Here is a 23,067-nt window from a genome sequence, read left to right on the forward strand (position 1 = left end):
TTTTTTTATATGAAAATGGATCCCTCATCAAATTCTTCGTTTACTGCTCACAAATGTCGAATATCAAAATAAGTGTCCGTGCAAGCCTTCATATCTACTAACCGTAGAGATAAATATTGAATTCCTAGGACCTAGGGCAATGGTAAGTTCAGCAGTCATATTAATTACATTATTTGTTACCATTTTTTCCGATTAAGTTTTCATGAGCTGTGCCACCCCTGGAAAAACAACATTATATTCAGAATAGCTAGCTCAATCTGTGGTACTACACATTAGTGTATCTTCCAAACACAATAATTTTTAATGTCTCGCGCCATTCACTAGTTCCACATGTATCGCACGATTAATGCTTCCTTAGCTCTACTTTTGAATAATTTATATGACTTCAACTTTTAAGGAATTGACTAGCCTTGAAAAAGAGGTAAACTTCCTCGAAACGTCGGCATAGTTGAGAAATAAAAGTTACAAAATTGTCCAATTTCCCGATATTTTATTTCCAAATAATTTTTAATTTTCTAACATCAAATTACTCGAAAACGGCGCATCATACGAGAAAATATGAAAATACTTTTATTTTTCAAAAAGTTCAAATATTCATAAAAAAGCGTCTAACTTAGTTTTGAGAGTTAGCTCTTTGAATTTTCAGTATTTTCATGGTACGTAATAGTCATAATGATAAAACTGGAAGACGTGGGTGATATCTTGTGTTCGAAAAAGATTTCGATAAATCCATTTATGAGATAGAACTAAAACACCGTTTTTTATGATTTTTCAACATCCTTTATATTTTAAACCAATATACGAACAAAATTGTGTTTCTTTTGTCCTCAAAAATCTTCTGTGAAAATATTCGTACGAGTCAAAGACTCACCCTGTATAGTCAACATTAGGTCATAAACGGTGATTTCGAAAAAGGACCGACGTTCGATCATATAATTTTTTTAATCTTTTATTGTATAGGAGGAAGATCCTTCCACTGCAAATGGGGAATTCTCCCCAATTTGGGTTATCACTGCATATGCATGTTTAAACTGAATAATTATAAGTTTCATTCATGATTTCTTCAAATTCACCGCGAAAACTATTTAAAATCATCCTTCAAATATGGGGTTTCAAAATTAAAATCGCTCTGTGCGGAGTTTACGATTTGGCAACAGCGCATACAAAACAATGAAAAGAACAATGTCCGATCAGCTTGTTTATGAAATAACAGCTGTTGATCAACAAGCGCGTACTTACTGGCGAGCTTCAACTGCAACCTGCCATAAAAATCCCATAAAATTTTATGACCTTCCTCGTTGTCTATCTCATCAAGATAATGCATTTGTTGTCCTTTATTTTCAAGGCATATTTCAGTCGATGTTGCCAGCTTGAGCAATTCTCACAAAACGCTTTAAACTTTAAATACCTACCCATTTTTATTTTTCATTTTTCAGTACTTAAAATAATTTTTCTTGGGAAACGGTTAAAATGGTTATTTCAAAATGTGACGTTTCAAAGATATTTCATGAAAAAATCATTTTCGTCAGAAGGAGTATTCCCTATTAATGTCATCAAATCAGTAATAATTTGTAGGAGAATACCCATGAAGGAGAAGTCCATCGTTTTTTTGTTTTTCCACTATTTAAATGTACTTGAATCCTTCTATATCAAGATGAATAGATCTGTGAATTGAATACATTTTGTCGAAACAGCATGAAATTTTTCTCCTCGAAAAGATATTTTTCCAATACAGTAATCTATTGCTCATATTCTTTTAATCCAATGATATGATAATACTGGTCGTGGTATTGAAATGTCTCAGAAAAAACATCTAGTTACTCTATGAGCGACGTTTCGCCACATTATTAAATTCTAGCTAAATGGTTTACCTTATGGATAGTAGATAAAGAGAAGAAGAACAATCGCTGCTTGCCATTGAACTCAAGAAAGTGTTGAATTCAATGCTGCTTGCAGACTACAGGTTATTCGTCTCCTGCAGTATGTATCAATAGGTAGTTCATGTTTTAGCAAATAGATGCTCTGGCGATTGTAGAAGAACGAAATTTTGAAAAGGTGGCTATGTAAATATCTTTCTGGCAACAGACGATTAGATTATTCAATTAATTTAAAATTTTTGGTGAAAGAAAAACATAGCTGTAACCATGGTGAAAAAAAGCGTACGAGAGTTTAAGGGTGGTTTGGCGTCGGAAAGAAAATTAAAGAGATAATAGAGTAAAATTTTGAGAGAAAATTGAAAAAAACCTCACCACAAGGATCGACACCAAATTAAATATCAAAAGCACTTTTGCGATGAAAATATCAAAAATGTGCTGCATTCATTATAAACGCCAATGAACCTATATGATTTGAAAATGAACATTTCTGAAGAGTTTTGTTGCCATAATATATTGTCTATGACGGTTCTCAGCTGAGTATTGGAAACAGAATCTACTCTAACAAGTGATAATCTGGGACTGTTATCTTTTGCTGTCTTGATGTGTTGTGCTTCTCACTGATATAATTTTGAGGATTAACTTGAACCAATTATTATTTTTAGATATTATATTTATTCTATATCCTGTTGTTCCTTATTTCATATACTGAGCCGTTGTGAGATATTGAATATTGAGATAATACATTGGTTTTCAGCACGTTACTGATAAGTTCGAAAGTACTTTTTCGAAATTTCATAGTCAGGAGAAAACTGAATTCCTTTCAACTTTTGTACTTGTTCCTATATTTCCTAACAGTACTGCCAATATTCCCAGAGACGATGACTTCTGGCTTGGCCGTTACGGTTCTACCTCGGAATATAGATATATGGAATGGAAAATAAACATTTGTTGTTGTCCAAAGACTGGAGTGAGATAGTTGCTCAGTGTCGCCAATCAGTTGACTCTGACATTTGAACCAGTCGATGGCGTTCATTACGCTGTCAGCGGAACCATATCGCCGATAGCCTCCCCTGAATTGCAAAACACATTGCAGTTTAGTGCCAAATATTCTGCTTCTTCTTTCTTTTTCTATGTCCACGGCTGCTTAGGCCATTCGGACAAATTTCCACATCACCGAATGAGCCTGCTGCTAAGCCGATCTTGGTAATTCCAATACTCTATCGGAATTTATATATACATTTTTATAGAGAACGTTTTTTTGGTCTGAATATTAATAGAGGTAGCGATGGTAAGAAATGAAGGACTGAAATATGAGAAAAAAAAATTTCAAGAAATAAAATAAGTTAACTTGCTATTCCATTTCAATAATTTAATGTTTGAACATGAAAGAAAACCAATCAAAACTTTAATAGTGGAAATTTCATTACGAAAAAAGCATGAAAGCAATCATATATATTAATTGGAAAAGGGTCATTTCTCCTCCTCAATAAATCAGAATATCATTCTTCAATGTTATCCATATCATTTCCACCTGTAAAAATATATGGGAAAGATCTCCTAACTGTCCACAAGTACAATTTGCTGAATTAAAAACTTTAATTTTGTTCAGGTGAAAAGATCTACAACAATAATTAGAACGAATTAAACAAATTGTAGTTATGTATTTTCTAGGAAGATTTTACCTTTTCTTTGACTTATCTAGATCCATTTCTCATTTCATAGTTTCCATATTTTGTCCCTTTAAATAGGTGAAAGGTCTTCAGGATTAACTGGAATCGAGATTGCTCTTTGAGAGCAGCCTAACTTGGTAAGATGGTCAGCTTTATCATTTCCATGAATATAACAGTGACTCGGAACCTATATTAATATCAAAGAAAATACTCGATTTCTAATGTCCACTATAATTTTTCTAATTGTTAGAGAAAGAGAATCATTGAAAGAGTTATTTTTCCAATTATAACCTAACCTAACCTATATTAATATCAAAAAAAAATCCTCGATTTCTAATGTCAACTATAATTTTTCTAATCGTTAGAGAAAGAGAATCATTGAAAGAGTAATTTTTCCAATTACAACCTAACCCAACCTAACCTAACCTCTATTAATATCAAAGAACATCCTCGATTTCTAATGTCAACTATAATTTTTCTAATTGTTAGAGAAAGAGAATCATTGGAAGAGTTAATTTTCCAATTACCACCTAACCTAACCTAACCTATAAGTATTAATATCAAAGAAAATCCTCGATTTCTAATGTCAACTATAATTTTTCTAATTGCTAGAGAAAGAGAATAATTGGAAGAGTTAATTTTCCAATTACAAATTTTCATCAAGGCACTTTTTGAATCTGAAACTATTGCGCCAAATATTCAAATTTATTTCTGAAAATTATGATAGGTTAGAAATGTATATATTATGAATGTTGGTGCTCAGCTGTATGAGGAGGCTTAGCCTTCTTTGCCTCCTCTGACGAACCTCCCTTGCTATGCACACAATATGTATACACAAAACGCTACAGAAGAATCGATTTCAAAAGATCGCACTTTTCTACAAGGATATCGGACAAAATACGCATGCGTTTGTCACTGCTACTAAGCAGAAGGGAGGTATTTAGGCGGCATAGGTGCATGTTATCCAAGAAATATTTGTAATTTTCATGTCTTTTGATCGTTCCTGTCTGCGTATATTGTAGTGGCTTCCATTACCCGCTAGCTCTCATTACCTCACTCTCCCAGACGTGGTTATATTTTAAGTCACTCTTCATTGAATATTAAATGCAGTCTTCAGATGCCATCACAGAATCTTCAAAGGGGCAAGCAATCATCAATTACTTACGATTTGTTTTTCAGCGCTACACTCACAATTGGTATTCAACACCATTCAAATTTGAACATGAAGTCTGCACATCTACCACAATTTTTTTTCCGGTTCATTGTTCATATCTTGCGAGGTGAATCGAAGCCAGGAGGGATAGAGGGATGAATTGCCAGGATTGAATTGGACGAATTCTTCAAGAATTAGTCCAACGCAATAATTTGACACCATTTTTGGCCCAAATTCGAAAAATACTGACAAAACCGGCAAAGAGGTTGGTAGGAATAAAGGTGAAATAACAATCTCCATTCAATCCATTTATTTTCAATTCCAAGGAAAAATACTGGTTTCACATTGATTGGTCGAGGAAACGAACAACAAGAACACTACAGTTATTTCAAACAATTCAGCATCGGATAAGATTGAATAATGCAGAAATTAGTCGGATTGCAATTATTATCCTAGTGAAAGAAATTTCAAAAATTTCATAATATTTCATCAGACTAGCTATATAAATGAACTTCTTCTTGTGGTATAAAACATATGAAAGTTATGCATTCGATGAAGTTCAAATATCAATTTATACACCATACACTTGACCTAATCGAAAACTATTCATGTTATATGAAAGACTTTATTTACAGTGATGAAGTAAATAACAATTATGATATGAATATGATAATTTGTACAGTGCAATGATTCAAAATTTACGGTGTAAATACTGCTGTCTAAATTGTTTTCATAAAAAACCAAATAATTTGGAAGCTGATAAATATAACGATCAATAATTCCTTTCATATAGGAAAAACTCACTGTGTTTATTAAAATAATAAAATGTCTTCATCTGAGTTTTCATACTGAGCAATGAAGAGTAAAAAAAACTTAAATCGGCAGTTGAACTGGATCGATTAGATTCATTTCGAAATTTTGCATCAGTACTCACTTCAATATTCTCTATAATTAGAGCTTATCTAGCAGAACCTTTACAGTGTCACTGAAATTAGTGTTCTACAATATTCGATAAGATATAATCCATATTTTTTATTGAATAATAATTTTGGAAGTCTCATATTTTTCTTGGAGTATTTCAAGACATATCTAATAAGCCAGTTCTGAAATCAATTGGAAATTTCAGTAGGAAGGCATATATATGATGCGAAATAATTCTAAAAAACTTAACCCTTTCCAAATTATTTGGGGACGATTAAAATACATTACTTTGTGCACTTACGAAAATCTACTACATGAAGTTCAGTTATGATTCCATGTTAAAATAAAAAAAAACATTTTTGAAAATGATGAAGAACAAAGACAAAAATTAAGTTAAAAGCACTTGCATCAGAGTGTTTTCCAGGAAGATATTGATTAGATGAAATTCAAGGTAATGGATATTATTTATTGATTAAATTAATTAATTTAATTGCAAGTTAGCAATTCAGGGGAGTAGGTATTAAAATGCATTTCAGTAGTATCCTAGTACAAAGAATACGACACTATATTCATTTTTTTTTAACATTTTGTACTAATGAGACTGCATGCTTTTTTGATCTAATATCATACAAAAAAAGATTATATTTTACAAAATATAATATATATTGGTATGTCGATATATTACTTACATCTCCAAGGCAAAATCAACATAAAGTGTTGAGTCTCATACATTTTTCTAGTTGTGTTCTAGAAGTGGACATACTTCAATGCATAATAAAAGTCATAAAATGAGATGAATTGTCATTAATTTTTCGCCCTACATTGAAGGAAATGTTAAAAATAGAATTTACAAGATTCCATTCATAAATAGGACAGATTTAGAGTAGACTTTTCACGAAAATCGAGCCCATTCGGACACCATTCAACGTTTTCATTTATCTAGTCTGCAACTGTCGGAAACAACCAAAATCAAAAATGTGGGATAACCTGTACTCAAAAACATCTTACACATATACAAGGACAATAAATATCATCATCGAAGGAATAAAAACAGGACCGCATTTCAAAATAATGACATAAAATATGAATTCGTCCGGTTCCTATTCCCTTGTGACAAGTGTGCCATGCAAAGTGAAAATTGAATTTCTTAGAATAAATTAAGTATTTTTTCATGGCAATGACGAAATTTCTGTAAGGGATGTAAAAAATATAGATTTTGGGGCTAGAATGAAAAATCATGATATTGTGAGTACTGCCCTGAAAATATTGATTTTCATGAGCCGTTTGAAAGAGTATTCTGAGGTGAAGAAACCTATAAAATTTGATGACAAGCGGACCTTGCAGTCCAGAGTTACGGTTATCGCAAATTTCGGCCAATATTCATGAATCACCCCGTATCTTCGAAACTAATAGCCTTAGGATATAAAACACGCAAGTTTTCTGAAAGACCTGGATGACCTGGATTCACCATAAGGCTATGGCCAACGACTCATGAAACACCCTGTATAATATATTCATTCAAAGAAACCTATCCACTTGGTGTAATTAAAATTCATTAGTTAAAAGACACATTGTATATATTAATTACAAACCAATTCATTTTAAGCTGATTTTCAGTAGCAAAGTAACTGAGCATTTTGTCCTCTGAATGTTTTTGTATTAACTAATAATTTACGAATTTTCCATTATCAATGATATTTTAATAATTAAATAACTGAATACAAGGTATTAGATTAGTCACAGAGCTCGATTTCACTTCGTAAAATTATTTCAAATATCCACAATCAATTACAAAGAAAAACCTAATTTTTACTGTTGACTGGAAAATATGGAATTCACTTGACCAGTAAAAATGGATATTCAATAATATATGTAAGTACATCGATACTGGATGGAATAAATTCAACATCGATTTGAAATCAGAATACAGACCCAGTATTTCAAGGCCGAAAAGAAATGTGGAAATTGCTTTCACTCCGAATCAATTGTTTTTCTGATGATGCAATTGTGGGTTGAATAGTCTGTTGAGCTGGAACCATCGTTAGTATTTTCAGGGAAAAGGGAAGTGAAATAAAATATTCCCACAGAATATCACAGTTTTTATTCAACCCAACTTTTATGAGGGTTGCCCTGAAGAGTAAAATATGTGCAATGTCGTTTTAACAAAAACGAATTTGTTTCGCCCTAATGTGCGGTCACTGTTGACGTCCGGAATGCAGGCTCGGGATGCAGGTCAAGTGTCGCCCTGATAATTGTTGCCAGATGTGTTGGGACCGCAGGTCTTCGAGTAGCTGGAGTGGTTTTGAGAAAAACCTTTTTGTGTGCAGGCTTGGAATGCGGAAGCGATATGCGTAATTTTCTTAGCTGGTGGTCGTCTGTCTCGATCGCTGAGTCTGAAGCTGAATGAATTTTGCTTTCCATATGGGTTCTTTTTATACCTTTTTCGGAACATTTTCTCTGCACCAATGAAATTGTACGACGAAGGAGGAGTGGTTTCCTATGTTTCTCCGTTTTGATTTTCTCGTCGAATTTGTTGTAGGAATTCGGCATGTGAATTTATTTTTGAGGAAATTATTACATTTCCTACACACTCCCCCACCAGTGACGAAGTTACGAAACATATTGTAGAAATCTCTTGGGAAAATGAACTCTTCTGCCGGATCTAGTAGTTGTTCTTTCCTGGGCTGGAGTTTGATCTTCTCTATCGGGTTCTACAGGGTGTTCTTGCATTGGCTGGTTCTTCATATCGTCGTCCGCGATGACATAGGCTGGTTTTAACCTGTCGATTGTAACTGTTGTTTCCTTGCCGTTTATTTTTATTACGAAGTGTTTTGGACTTCGACTCAACACTTCGTATGGTCCGTCGTATGGGTTTTGCAAGCCTTTCTTCGGACCATCATGCCGGACGAAAACGTAAGGTGAAGTTACCAAGTCCTTGAATATAAAGCTGGTCCGCTCTACGTGGTGGCTTCCGTCAGTGGGCCTTATTTCTCGCATTTGTTGCCTCAGGTTCACTATGAAGTCGGATGTGTCCTCGCTATCATCCGTACTTCTGGAATCCAGGAACTCTCCAGGCAATCTGAGTGGCTCTCCATATACCAGTTCTGCTGCCGTTGCTTTAAGGTCTTCTCGCCAGGCTGCTCGCATTCCGAGGAGGACGGTAGGGAGTGTTTCGGTCCATCGGTCGTTTTTGTGGCATTTTATTGCTGCCTTAAGTTGTCGATGGATTCTCTCCACCATGCCGTTTGCTGCTGGGTGATAGGCGGTAGTACGGATGTGATTCGTGCCAGTCAACTTACTTAATTCGTTGAACAGGCTCGACTCGAATTGTCTTCCCTGATCAGTGGTGATCCGAAGTGGAGTACCGAACCTCGCTATCCAGTTTGTGTAAAATTCTCTGGCGATGGTGGATGCCTCCTGGTTTTGGAGTGGGATGGCTTCTGGCCATCTAGTGAATCGGTCGACGCAAGTGAGGCAGTATCGGTAGCCCTCAGAGTGTGGCATGGTGATGATGTCCATGTGCACGTGGTCGAATCGACGTGTTGGTGGCATGAAAGTACCCAGTGGAGCATTGACGTGGCGAGTGACTTTGGCTCGCTGACACTCTATACAGCTGCGGGACCATTTTCTGCAGTCTGCGTTGATTGAAGGCCATACGAAACGTTGTTTGACCATTTTGATGGATGCATTCACTCCGGGATGTGCCAGTCTGTGAATGGTATCGAAGGCTGCTCTGCGGAATGATTTGGTGAGAAATGGACGTGCCTGAGGTGTGGATGTATCACAGTACACAGCGATTTCTGAACCATGTGGTTTCATCTTCCGTAGCAGCAGTCCTGTGTCACCTCTAAGATATCTCTGCAGTTCGTCGTCATCTTCTTGCGATGTGGCCAATGCTGCATAGTCCAAGGTTGGAGTCACTTCGTCCACTCTTGAAAGGGCATCAGCGACGACATTCTGCAATCCTGGTACGTAGCGTATGTCGGTGGAGAATTGCGATATATAATCCAGATGGCGGAACTGTCTGGGCGAGCACTTCTCTGGCTTCTGCTTGAAGGCATACGTCAATGGCTTATGATCCGTGAAAATGGTAAAGTTTCTGGCCTCTACCATGTGTCTGAAGTGTTTGATGGCTAGGTAGATGGCTAGCAGTTCACGGTCGTACGCTCCATAACGAGTCTCTGGTGGTGACAGTTTCTTGGAGAAGAATGCCAGTGGTTGCCATTCGCTGTTGACCAACTGTTGTAGAGTAGCTCCTACTGCAGTGTCTGAAGCGTCGGTTACTAAGGCTAGAGGAGCGGCGTCCTTGGGATGCGCAAGCAAGGTGGCTGAAGCTAGCATCTTCTTCCCTTCTTCAAAGGCTGCAGTGGCTTCTGGGGTCCATGATATCTTCGCCTTTCCTTTCAGTTTTGGCACAAGCAGGTCGTGGAGAGGTGCAAGTGTCTGTGATGCTCGGGGTATGAAACGACGATAGAAGTTTATCATACCCAGGAATCTTCGAAGGTCTTTGGCGGTTGTAGGTTGACTGTACCCCAGTATGTCTTGGATTCTGTCTGGCAGTGGTCTTGTTCCATCGGTAGAGACGAGGTAACCAAGGAACTTTACTTCAGGTTGTCCAAAGATACACTTGGCTGGATTGAGGACGATGGAGTAGTTGCGGAACCTCTCGAAGATGATCCGGAGATGTTCCATGTGTTCTTCTTCCGACGATGAGGCGATCAGTACGTCATCAATGTAGCTGAAGCAAAAGTCCAGTCCTTGTAGAACCTCATCGATGAACCTTTGGAAAGTCTGTGCTGCGTTCCGTAGTCCAAACGTCATGACTGGGAACTCGAACAGTCCAAATGGCGTCGTGATGGCGGTCTTGGGAACATCTTCTTCGACCAGGGGAATCTGGTTGTATGCCCTCACTAGATCGAGGGTTGAGAAAATTTTCTTCCCCTGGAGGATGTGGGCGTAGTCCTGGATATGTCTCACGGGATACTGATCGGGGACAGTCCGGGCGTTTAGGGCACGGTAGTCTCCACACGGTCTCCATTCTTCAGAACCCTTCTTTGGTGCGAGATGCAGTGGGGATGACCATGGACTCTTGGATGGACGGGCGATTCCTAGTCGTAGCATGGCTTCGAACTCCTTTTTGGCTGCCTTGTACTTATCTGGTGCCAAACGTCGTGGTCTCGAAGCTACTGGTGGTCCGGGAATCGTCTTGATGTGATGCCTCGTGTTGTGCTTGATGCGTCCTGGGGCTCCTGCAGGTCTGGTGATCTCTGGAAATTGTGTTAGTAGATCATGATACCTGGAAGATCCGTTAACAGTCTTGACTTCTGGGATGGAGCACTCAGCCACTTCTCCTTGGGTAGTGAGTTGGGTGGTTCCGTCCAAAAGTCTTCGGTTCCTCACGTCCACTAGCAGGTTGTAGAAACTCAAGAAGTCGACGCCGATGATGGGCTTTGATACGTCTGCTATGACGAACCTCCATGTGAAATCTCGGCGAAGTCCTAGGTTCAGCGTGAGGGTGGTTGTACCGTACGTGACGATGGGTGTCCCATTGGCTGCTGAAAGGACGTAGTCGGACTTCTCTCGTCTGCCAGTGACTGCGCTGCGTGGGAAGACGCACAGGTCTGCTCCAGTGTCGACCAGGAACTGCAACTTGGAGTCCTGATCCGTGATGAACAAGCGGCGCGTCGTTGGGCTGGGATCACTGGCCGCTTCTAGTGAAGGCCCCCTTCGTTTCCCGAGGTGTAGTTGCAGGGCTGCTCGCACTTCATGGACCTGGCTCCAAATCTGGTATGGTACCAGCACCTTCCATCAGTTGGCGATCGTCTGCGACTCTGGCTTCTTCGACGGTCGTGGGAACGGCTTCGACTACCATCTCTCTTGGGTCGCTCCCGGTGGTGTGCTGCCAGCTCTGCTCGCAGGGTTGCTATCTCTAGGTTCAGTCCCAAGAACATCTGCTCCAGCTTCCTATCGATGATGGCCTCTATGTTGGTTGTCTCCGCTATCTGGTGGACGATAGGTCGGGAGGCTTCCATTATATGGTCTGCATGGGTTGCCAAGTCGTCGAGATTTTTGTCCTTGATGATGGCCAATGACACCTGGACAGACTTGGGTAGCCGGCTCATCCACAGGGATTTCATCAGGGCATCTGGGACGGTTCGATCTGCGAGTCCCTGTAAATGTCGAAGGAATTGTGACGGCTTACGATCTCCCATTTCCTCTCGTTCCAGTAGGCGGCGGGTCTTCTCTTCTTGGGAGACACTCAGACGTCGCACCAGCTCCATCTTCAATTTCTCGTAGGCACCGTCGGTAGGTGGGTTCATGATTATGTCCTTCACCTCGGCGGCAAATTTTGCTGGCAGGGCTCCTACGATGTAGCCAAACTTGGTCCGGTCTTGTATCACTCCGGAGCAAAGAAAGCTTCCTTCCGCCATGGCAAACCATAGTTCGGGATCGGTGGCTACAAATTCTGGCATCCGAACGGCGACTCTTGAGACCTGGGCTGCTTGTTGTTCCATTTTTCTTCGGGTCTTCTTTTTCGATCACGTCGGGGTCACCAATTTGTGGGTTGAATAGTCTGTTGAGCTGGAACCATCGTTAGTATTTTCAGGGAAAAGGGAAGTGAAATAAAATATTCCCACAGAATATCACAGTTTTTATTCAACCCAACTTTTATGAGGGTTGCCCTGAAGAGTAAAATATGTGCAATGTCGTTTTAACAAAAACGAATTTGTTTCGCCCTAATGTGCGGTCACTGTTGACGTCCGGAATGCAGGCTCGGGATGCAGGTCAAGTGTCGCCCTGATAATTGTTGCCAGATGTGTTGGGACCGCAGGTCTTCGAGTAGCTGGAGTGGTTTTGAGAAAAACCTTTTTGTGTGCAGGCTTGGAATGCGGAAGCGATATGCGTAATTTTCTTAGCTGGTGGTCGTCTGTCTCGATCGCTGAGTCTGAAGCTGAATGAATTTTGCTTTCCATATGGGTTCTTTTTATACCTTTTTCGGAACATTTTCTCTGCACCAATGAAATTGTACGACGAAGGAGGAGTGGTTTCCTATGTTTCTCCGTTTTGATTTTCTCGTCGAATTTGTTGTAGGAATTCGGCATGTGAATTTATTTTTGAGGAAATTATTACATTTCCTACACAATTATTACTCTACAATCTCCACCCTGCAGACATATTGAATTACGGGGAGTACTCACTCGAGATGCAATTAACGTTCGTTATTATTCGATCCTTCCTTAATAATTCCTTCAAAATAGATTGCTGTCTGAACTTGAAATAATGAGACCCCGAATCACAGAACCATTATCTAGTAACTTTTGATCTTTTACAATGGGAGTTTTCGTGAAGATTTACCGTATTAAAAAAGATTCTTGATTAAAGAGATACCACTGACAGGAGCTGGTTTTTATTCTATAGAAAGAGAAATTATTTTCTCAGTATATAATTTGACAGAAGATAAAAGGAGTTATGAATTCAAGAGCTCATTTTAGTCTTGATGTTTATTCAGGAGTATTTTTGTTATACTGGCTTATATTAAGAAAAGGCGGTATATTCCGAAGACGTCTTAAGTTTGTTAGTTTCTATGTTCTCCTCCAGACTCGACAAAAACTATCCCTAACTTAATTTTTTCGAACAGATATTTGTCCAGATAAAGTAAATTTTCTACTATATCACGGTGTTGTGAACGTCCCCAGAGGAAAAAATCTAGAGGTGTAAAGTCTGGGGAGCGTAGTGGCCATTCAATCAGCCCTGTATTTTCATTGAAGAATGCTTTGCTGGTAATATTTACTTGAATATGCTCAAATAAATAGAACGTCCCAGGGACATCATCCTGTTTTGTGAGAGACGTTCCTGTGATGTCCATAATGTATTGTATTGAGCGGCATTACACCTCAAAGAATTTTTACGATTTTTATAACCTCGTTTTGCTCTCATTTTGCTCCGTTTTGCTCACCACTCAGTTTATTTTGCTCACCTATATAGAATGAGCTATAGACAACTCAAAGTGCCCTGCTGGTGTAATATTACACCAACGGATCTTTCCAATATTGCTATCATTAGAAAGCTCTCGTTTTGCTCATTTATACTTTTTTTTTTTTCTTTCCCTAGCTTGTGGGATATCTGCGTTTTACTCTCGTTTTGCTCTTTTCAAATCTGTAATTAGTTTTTCTCTACCACTTACCGTTACCAAGATATAGATAATCAAAAGTGCCCGGCTGGTGTAATATTACACTAGCAGGACACCTCAACGGATCTTTCCGATATCGATTTTGATCGAAAACCCTCTTTTTGCTCTGTTTTGCTCATCAGTCCGTTCGTTTTGCTCATTTACACTATACGAGTTATTGGAGAAGAAAAAAAATTTATTTTCTTTCCCTAGCTTGTAGGATATCTGCGCTTTGCTCTTATTTTGCCCTTTCCAAATCTGCAATTCGTTTTTCTCTACCTCTCATCATTACCGAGATATAGATAATCAAAAGTGCCCTCTTTATGTAATAACATACTATGGGGGTCTAAGGAAGTACCCAACAAAGTATTCAATGGCTGCTGAGTGGTCTTCTTGATATGTAACAACACCTCTTAGAAAAAGGATTCGTTTTGATTCTGTTCTTAAGGATTTGGACAGATCACAGAGCTTTGTTGGTTGGAAGGAAAGCACTTCAAAGATAAGTTGTTTTTGTCATTGAAACATTTTTGTATTCCTTTTTCGCCCAAAACCGGACTTCACAGTCGAAATAAATGTGAATCATTATTTTGTATCAATCTGGACCACTCTTTAAGAATCCGGTGGTCTACCGACAATATTCCCAACCATGGCTCTTACAATATCGGCAAGAGCTAGTAAATTTTATATAGCCACTACAATTATCAGCTGATATATATTATCACCTTCAAATGAAAAACAAAAAGGAAGCTTTGCTTCTGACTGGTGCTATCAGACATCAGACCATCCCTTCTTCAAAAGAACAAGTGGACTTCTAGTACCTAGTCGTTTATAATTTCGAGTGAACTTAAGCATCATTCAATTTACACCTAAATGGAACTCTTGGTGAAACTCGATACTGTGAACCGTTGTGGAATATTTTGATTTAAAATTTATGAAGTAATAACTGATGCTGGTAAAGTTATTATCGGTAATGGTGAAGTTACTAATTATCATTATTATAGAAAGAGCAAAACGCAGATATCCCACAAGCTAGGGTAAGAAAAAAAATTTTCTTTCTTCTCCAAAAACTCGTAATGTTTAAATGAACAGGGCAGCAGGGCACTTGCGATTATCTATATCTCAGTATCGGTAAGTGGAAGAGAAAAACTTATTGCAGATTTGAGAGCAAAACGAGGGCAAAACGCAGATATCCGTATCTATATCGATAGAAAAAAGTTTTCTCCTCCAAAAACTCGTAAAGTATAAATGAGCAAAATGAACGGACTGGTGAGCAAAACGGAGCAAAACGAGAGCTTTCTAATAATACCAATATTGGAAAGATCCGTTGAGGTGCCCTGCTGGTGTAATATTACACCAGCAGGGCTCTTTGAGTTGTCATTCTATATAGGTGAGCAGAATAAACTGAGTGGTGAGCAAAACGGATCAAAATAAGAGCAAAACGAGGTTATAAAATCTAAGAATTCTTTGAGGTGCCCTGCTAGTGTAAGGCCGCTCTTGTATTGTTAGGGATTAAGAGGACTTTCATTTATATATAGTGTTGTTGTTGTTCTCCTTTCTTCTCCAATTATCTGCGTTCTGAAATTGAAGGTATTTATTTATCCTCCATACTCATGAAATAATTCAAAAGAACAATCTCCAGCCTGTGAAATAGGCAGATTAGATTTGACAGAATCAAAGTTTTCATAATCAAGAGGAGTAGAAAAGTCAATGTCTTATATATGCTTCCTCAAAACTTTCTGATGCTTCATATGAAAATATTTCAAACTGAAATAAATTCAATAATCAGAAAAATTCCTTTCGACATTTTCATATCCTAACTTCCCTTTTTTACTCGATTACAATAAAAAATTATGTAATCTACCTAAAATTTTTTTTCATCGATATTTTATCGATCTAGTTGCACATTTCCTTACAAACAATAGCATAGGAGTTCCATGGTCTAATTCTTTTATTTCAGAGATGAACAAAAACTTAAAGACGAAAACCAATATAGATCAAGATGCATAAAATCAAATCATTAGAGTTCAGTTGTACTTGAGTTATAAATCTTATATTATCCTCATATAGTGAAATGATGAGTTATTACGCATTTGATGTAATTCTTAATTCGACATTGTCTCCTTTAATTTGTGGGAAATAGATTTTTATACTATACCATAAAATGGTTCCTTTCAATTGGAATCATGACCGAACTTTCTCTAGCCTAGGAATGATGTAAAAAATTATAAATCAGTGAATTGGACGTTCCAGCCACTAAGTTCGAGATTCAAACGTACTCTATCTAAAACACAGCCATATTGAAAATCGACGCACAGCCAGAGGCGACAAAACTATCATACATCAACAAAGGAATTATAGGGTAGAGCATATTGTGCTACCTAGCTCCATTATTATCAAACATTTATTGATTCGAACCGTTTAACCGACATACTGTCATACATCAATGTCTGCAATTCAATATGTCGTGGATATTAATATATTTCCTATGAATTAATGCAGGGATGCAAATGAATATATCGAAAGGAGACAAAAACAAACATCACATGATATTTCCAGTGCCCCTTCAAAATTTTCATCGCCCACCAACGGGTTTTTCTTGAGTATCAATAAAATTGGTCTGAAACAAACGGTCGAACGAAGCTGTAGAGAGACATTTAGTAGTGTTAATGAATAGGTAGTAGCACGTCGAATGGAATATTTTCAAAACGTTTAATTTGCTGATTTCATAGAAACTTCCTCCATATTTCTAGAAGCCATACTGGATATTAAAACATGAATCACAGACTTTTATGGATTAACCCGGATGTTTCTATAAATTGAAAGCGCGCATTGAATTGGAAATGGCGATTCAATACTAATTGCTCTTAGCTGGGTAATATTTGCAGTGAATGGATTTTCATGGAATTCTTGCCATTTTATTCCTAGGTAATTCAACTTGAAACGGAGATCTTTCCTAGTGACAAAAAAATTTGCGATAATTCTCAATTTCATCGAATTTTTTTTTCTCCCTGTGCTTGTTTCCCAAATAATCGATTAGCAAGTTTCAGTTCACACTAAGCCAATGGATAACGAAATTCAGAGATCCAAGAGGTAATGGTTGCGAGGGACGTTTTTCTAATAAAATGAAAGTGGAAGTGAAATAAAACATTACGAAATTATATTGAAAGTAAGGCTTTTTTCCTGTTATCTATGAAAGGGAGGAAAGAGTATTGGTTTTCGTGAACTCGTGATATTACACCTACGATCATATTTTGTGAGCCTATTCGACATCATTGGTCATGTCGAACAAAACAGAAAAGCTTTAAAATCGACATGAGTACCTGATATGTTATTATGGTTCATATTATCCAGAAACTAAATATTGCGCCAGTTTCATTTACATTAATTCGATATTATAGGTTTGTTCGTAGAGTGGTTCACAACGGTTGTGAACTGTACAGAGCAAGCGCAATTCCATTTCAGGGTGACGAAAATCCATTTGCGCTTGCTCTGTACAGTTCATAACCGTTGTGAACCACTCTACAAACAAGCCTTATGTTGTCCACTATATTACTTATATTCGAAAATTTTCTTCTCCTGAATATTTTAGGAATTTTCTTATTATTTTTTTGATGTTGAAAGGAAGCCCATAGAGAAAGAGAGTTTGAGGAACGAAAGAACCTCCAAAATTACCTTCTACAATATAATTTCAAATGATTTCCAACACAGTGTATTTTTTTTTTTTTTTGAAGGAACATTGGCTCTATGAACCTATTTAGAGTTTTTGATCACGGCGGAGTCGATAAAAATAATTCAAAAGAAGTGTCTCCTGAGGTGAGGTCTGGAAAAAATTGATAAGTAGATTTTGAGTCGAAACAACACCTTGTAAGTATATCAATATTTCGAAATAACATTGTTTATTGGCTCGCGGCTCTCGTTTCTATCCCGTATGTCATTATTGGTCCTACAATAGTTTCATACAGGGTGATTCATAACTATAGGCTAAGGGCAGATTGTTTGTATCAAAATATGGCGATAGCACCAAATATACCTCAATAAAATATTGCTGTGGAACAAGATAGAGGGCGTTGAAGTTGAATTTTTTTTTCGTTTTTTGCTAATAATTTCACTGTATATTTTTTCATCCGTTTTCAAGAAAAATACAATGAACAGTTCAGAGCATCGGAAGGGGATTTGAAGTAACGATTCATTTATTTCATTTAATTATTTCGACGATAAAGCATAATTGAAAACAATGTAACATAAAAATGATTAAACTTAGAAAATGTTTTACGTGGCCTCCTCCGACTTCTATGCCTTGTCTAATTCTTTTAATAAAGGACTTTCGAACTTCGAAGAAAATATTATTCTGTCCCTCCATAAAAAATTCAACTTTAACGCCCTCTATCTTTTCCCACAGCAATATTTTATTGAGGAATATTTAGTCAAACAATCTGCCCTTAGCCTATGTCCAAATAGTTATGAATCACCCTGTATATTGTAGTTTTACTTTCTTTACGCATATATGTGCTTGTTGTCCCACAAATTGTTTCTGAGAGAACTCGATATTCTTGTTTGCTCGGATTTTAATTTGCTTGGTTCATACATGTTATCAGCGTTTATTGTCCCGGAACTTTTTAATTCCATAATCAGGGAACGAAACATAGCTGGATAGGCTCTGGAATACTGTCACAATCTTTCTGGACTGCGTCACTCGCACCACAGGGTCATATCAGTAATTCCCAGTCGCCAGTCTATACACCAACCAATGGCTAGGACTCTCTTGAACCAATCTGAGATCCATAATGGCGGTTTTCACGGGACATCACAGACTTAAAGCTCACTTAAACAAACTCAATTTCGTCAATGAATTACTCTGCAGGCTCTGCCTACAGGAAGACGAAACGATTGAGAACATCCTCTGTGACTGTCCGGCGGCGGACAGGGTCTGTCAGTAATTTTTGACTCTCTCAAGCTGAATATAGACGAACTCGGGAATTACTCCCCCTCTAACATCAACTCCTTCCTAAGTAAGATGAGACTGGAGGAGGAAGTTCAGCTCTCTGAGCTTGTTTGTGTGCCACAATAGACCGCTCTGGTCGCAGTGGAAGGTTTGGTGGGTAAGACCTACACACCCTACAATCTGTAATCTGTATACTGATGGTTCAAAAACTACGACAGGGGCTGGCGCTGGAATATACGGGGCAAGCACTAAATGTACAGTATCGTTAGGCTCCTGCTCGAGTGTTTTCAGGCAGAAATACGTAATCTGAAGATTCGTGGACATAAACCTGGAATGAAACTATCAAGAATGTGATATTCTGATAGTAAAGTCTGAAAAGAAACATTTCTCAACTACTCCAGAAAATATATAGGTATTTTGACATTTCAAAGATGAATCTCAGTACCCAGAGTGCTGTCCTGAGTATCTCAAAATTGCATTATGCCATCTGAAAGGGTTATTGTTAAGTTGACGAATCCACAAAGTTTCATCAGAATGGTATCGCCCATTTATAAGTTAAAGATATCGTAAATTTATGCCGAAATCTATAAATCACCCTATATCTTCGACGCTTTTTGCCTTAGGGTACAAAAACACCAACTTTTCCGAAAGGAAAACCACTCGTGAAACGCCCTGTTATAAAAAAAGGCTTTTATAGCATTCAAAAGATTGGCCAGTGCCTCTGGACCTGTTCACTGAAGAATTCAGAAAAATCAAAAACAGTAAGGGATGCACTATAATATTATGTTGGTGATACTTGTGGATATTTGGGCCTGTACATTGAATGTTGCTATACTAATGAGCTAATAAAGTGTCTTCACTTCCAATTATACAAAGAAATAAAGATGGGGAGTGTTGAAATTTCAATTGAATAATCAAACTTGATACTGCACTGGTTTTCCGATCGATCCAAAAAAACTTCAAACTACATAATAATGTAAATGTTGTCGAACAAATTCTGCGAGCAGACACCAATTGTGTCGACTTTTGTGGAACCCAAACTGGTCCAATTCTGGTGGATTATTTGAAAAAAATATGGATAATTTTCGATTTTATGTTACTGAATGATTATTATGTATGTATGTTCATATATTGAAAATCTCCATGAGCTGTTCGCACTGAATGCTATGAGTTGAAGCGTTTAAACATTTTTGGAGAGCATTACCACAATATTATGCATGAAATTCCATGAAAATCCATATACACTGAACTTCTCCTCTGAGGTATTAACCTAATAGCACTCTACCCTATTCCATTCTGAATTCTGTGTTATGATTCCCGGATGCAATTTTTTTGCGTAAAATAATGATGTCAGAGAACATCAGTTCTCGTCCTCTGGCAGCGCATCATTAAAACTTCTCTAATTAAAGAAAAGCTTGATCGAAAACATATTGATATATATGGGGATAAGGTTATAAGCGAAAGTTCCTTTGATGTCAGATAGACTTGCAGCAGACCGAACCATTTGACCTTCTATTTCGAACTGACGTTCTTCTTTCGGGCACTCGAATTTCTCCGGACTATTGACAACAGTGACGTTCCTTTGACCACGGTGACGGGTCTTCTTAAGGAGGAGTCTGACACCTGGAAGTAAATGATATTCACTAAATAAAATTCTATTATCATATAAGCAATACGATCAATTCATAAAGTGAGTAAAATATATGCGTTATGAGCCATTATTCACTGGTCTATCAAACCAAGAAGTTATAGCAAAGTAGGCTCAATTCGTAGTAGGAACAGTGATGACGTAATTCAAGTTAGAGCTGAATTGACAGAACTTGCATCACTAGCATTGGCGTAACAGAAGAAATAAGCTTAAAATTTTATGCGAAAACGTTGTTTATCATATAAATGAGTCAAAGAAAGTGCAGCAGATACAAACAAAAGTTAGAAGATTTAGTAGAGCATGGTAAAATTATTTGAATTTATTGCATGGCAGCATAGACATAGAGACATGGACTGAGCAATACCATCATGAAATTGGCTATACATAATGATCCTCAGGCCAATACCTGTCTCTTTTCTGTTGACATAGACGTGAGTGTGGACCAATCAAAATTATAAAAAAGGACAACTAGCTGATCTGATGTTCAGTTTCTCCCTGTCACTTTTTTGACCGTATTTTATGCATGGAAGGCAAGGGAATGCTCGCAGTCCCTGTCTCTATGTCTATGCATGGCAGAACCTAATTTCATGTGGGCTAATGGCGTAAGTAAGACGTAGAAGGCGGCAATACCCAACTATTTCCGAACCACTATAGCGCCTCCTTTGCTTCATGTATCGAACGGACTATGTTCTCAACCGTAGAAAATGAATATTATTGAATTGTCAGAAGTAGCCAGTAAGATTATGAAATGAACATAATTACTGCATTCTATGGAAAATGTAATGAGATATTTTAGTACGAGATCTCGCTGCAAAATCACTACGTTCATTACGTAGTGAGTCAAGCACACATTTTTACATACTTATATGGATAGGAGAATACACTGACAACACCGCAAGTAATTTTAAATCAATTACGGCCGGTTTCATAATCAAACCTGAAGTCCCTTTAATTTTAAAGCTTCCTTTAACCCTACTAAAAATGACACTCAAGAAAGCTTTAAGCTTAAAGTGACTTCAAATTTGATTATGAAACCGTCCGTTAATGGAGTTGTCTTGGTGAATAAATAGAAAAACCTGTTTTCATTCGCGAAGCTGACGTGGATCGGTTAAACCGAGAAGATCATTCATGTGGACCAGGAAGAAGATGTCGGTGAAAAAATTCTTCATCAACACATCAATTCGTACAGATTGTGAGAGAAATCATGAGAAGAGCCTTATGCTAGACATAAATGAAGCTTTTGGAAATGTCTAGAACATTGAAATCGATTCTTTATACATATAGCTTCTTCATCTTCTTCTACGAGCGGTGCTGAACTGAGGCCTAGTGACCTATTGTTCATCCGCAGTTGGAGAGACTCAAACACTGAGATACGCTGACAAAAACATCACAAGTCGACAGAGAGGAGTCCCTCTCACCGTAGGAATCGTAAAGGTTGTGTTTCCTAGTGTCATCCTTAACTCTTTAGGGTTGCTGCAGGTGTTCATAGGCGGAAATAGGGGGGGTCCAGGGGGGGCCGTGCCCCCCCTCTTACCTCTTACAGGGGTGCCCCCCCCACAAAAAATGTTCATTTCCGCCTATGCAGGTGTTCAACAGTTTCATCAGTGTTCCTGCACCAGCGGCACAGGGAACAGTCAGTCAGTCCCATTCTATTCAAGTGTTTATTGAACAAATGAACAGTCATTGCTCCTGTCACCAGACTCAGCCGTTTCCTCTCAAGAGTCTCCAAAAAGTTACAGTACTTGTTTGCACATGAGGCTCATAGCTGAGGATATTACTTCTTGTTCGTTTTTTTGCGAAAGCCTCTGAGTAGACTATTTCCTTCTAGATTTTTGATTATTGGGAGATTCATTGTTACTCAATAACTTTTGAAGATCTTTTGATCGCCACTGGGCAGTGATTTGATGGAAAATAAATCAAAACACCTTTGCCGAGTTGAACAACTCAATTAGAGTAATTTTCCTATTGATTCCTTGGATCGCAATCAACATCATTGACATCATTTTTGAGTCATCATTCAACGAGTCACCGAAGTTTTATTTCTTGAATGTTTCGAAAATGGTTATTTTAAGGTCTATGGTTGATGGATTTTAAGAATAGAATCATATTGGGAAAAAAATACATATAAAGATTTCTAGTTCAGATCTGAAATTTTATGACGAAAAAGCAAATTAAAATTTGGAGTTTCTCATGATAACCTTGTAATTTTTTTTCCTCAACGACGTTACGGTGAAAAACGTAGAATACGGCTTTAATGATAGTTCCTGAAAATGTTGTCCTTTTAATGCTGAATGCTAAGTCGATATGACCATCTTTGTGAACATCGCGAATGGAGGATATTCCTCTAACAACGCAACTTTCTCTGAAGCTCCAGAATATCTCGGATATCATGATCGAAATCCATGAATGTTCCGTTTAAACCGAAGCTACAGAAAATTGGGAATATTTCAGATTTTCCCGTCATCCCGGATAACACACCGATAATGACTTTCCTGAAAATAGCTTCTGAAGTTCTCCGTATTATTTTGGATGCCAATTACTCCGCTTATCCCTCATCCTGGAGAAACCAGATTGAAGGGTTGGAAGTTTCCCAGAACATATGTGTCAGAAGTCTTGTTCTTTGGTCTAGATGCTAGGAAACTGTCTTCGTTAATCAGAAGGGAAAACTTGGAGACAGAAAATGGTT

At 37.8% G+C, this 23,067-nt stretch overlaps 1 protein-coding gene across 3 annotated transcripts in view; it reads right to left on the bottom strand.

The window, feature by feature from the left end:
• Window positions 1-19,736: 19,736 nt before the first annotated feature.
• The window catches only part of LOC123308917 (connectin), a 373,496-nt gene continuing 370,165 nt past the window's right edge, over window positions 19,737-23,067 (bottom strand). For all 3 annotated transcript variants that reach the window (XM_044891725.1, XM_044891726.1, XM_044891724.1), the window contains one exon: window positions 19,737-20,356. In XM_044891725.1, the coding sequence (XP_044747660.1) occupies window positions 20,133-20,356 (224 nt within the window). In that variant the 3' untranslated portion in view covers window positions 19,737-20,132. The remainder of the gene's footprint in view (window positions 20,357-23,067) is intronic.

The sequence above is a fragment of the Coccinella septempunctata genome, chromosome 3 (genome assembly GCF_907165205.1).
Source record: "Coccinella septempunctata chromosome 3, icCocSept1.1, whole genome shotgun sequence".
NCBI classification, from domain to species: domain Eukaryota; kingdom Metazoa; phylum Arthropoda; class Insecta; order Coleoptera; family Coccinellidae; genus Coccinella; species Coccinella septempunctata.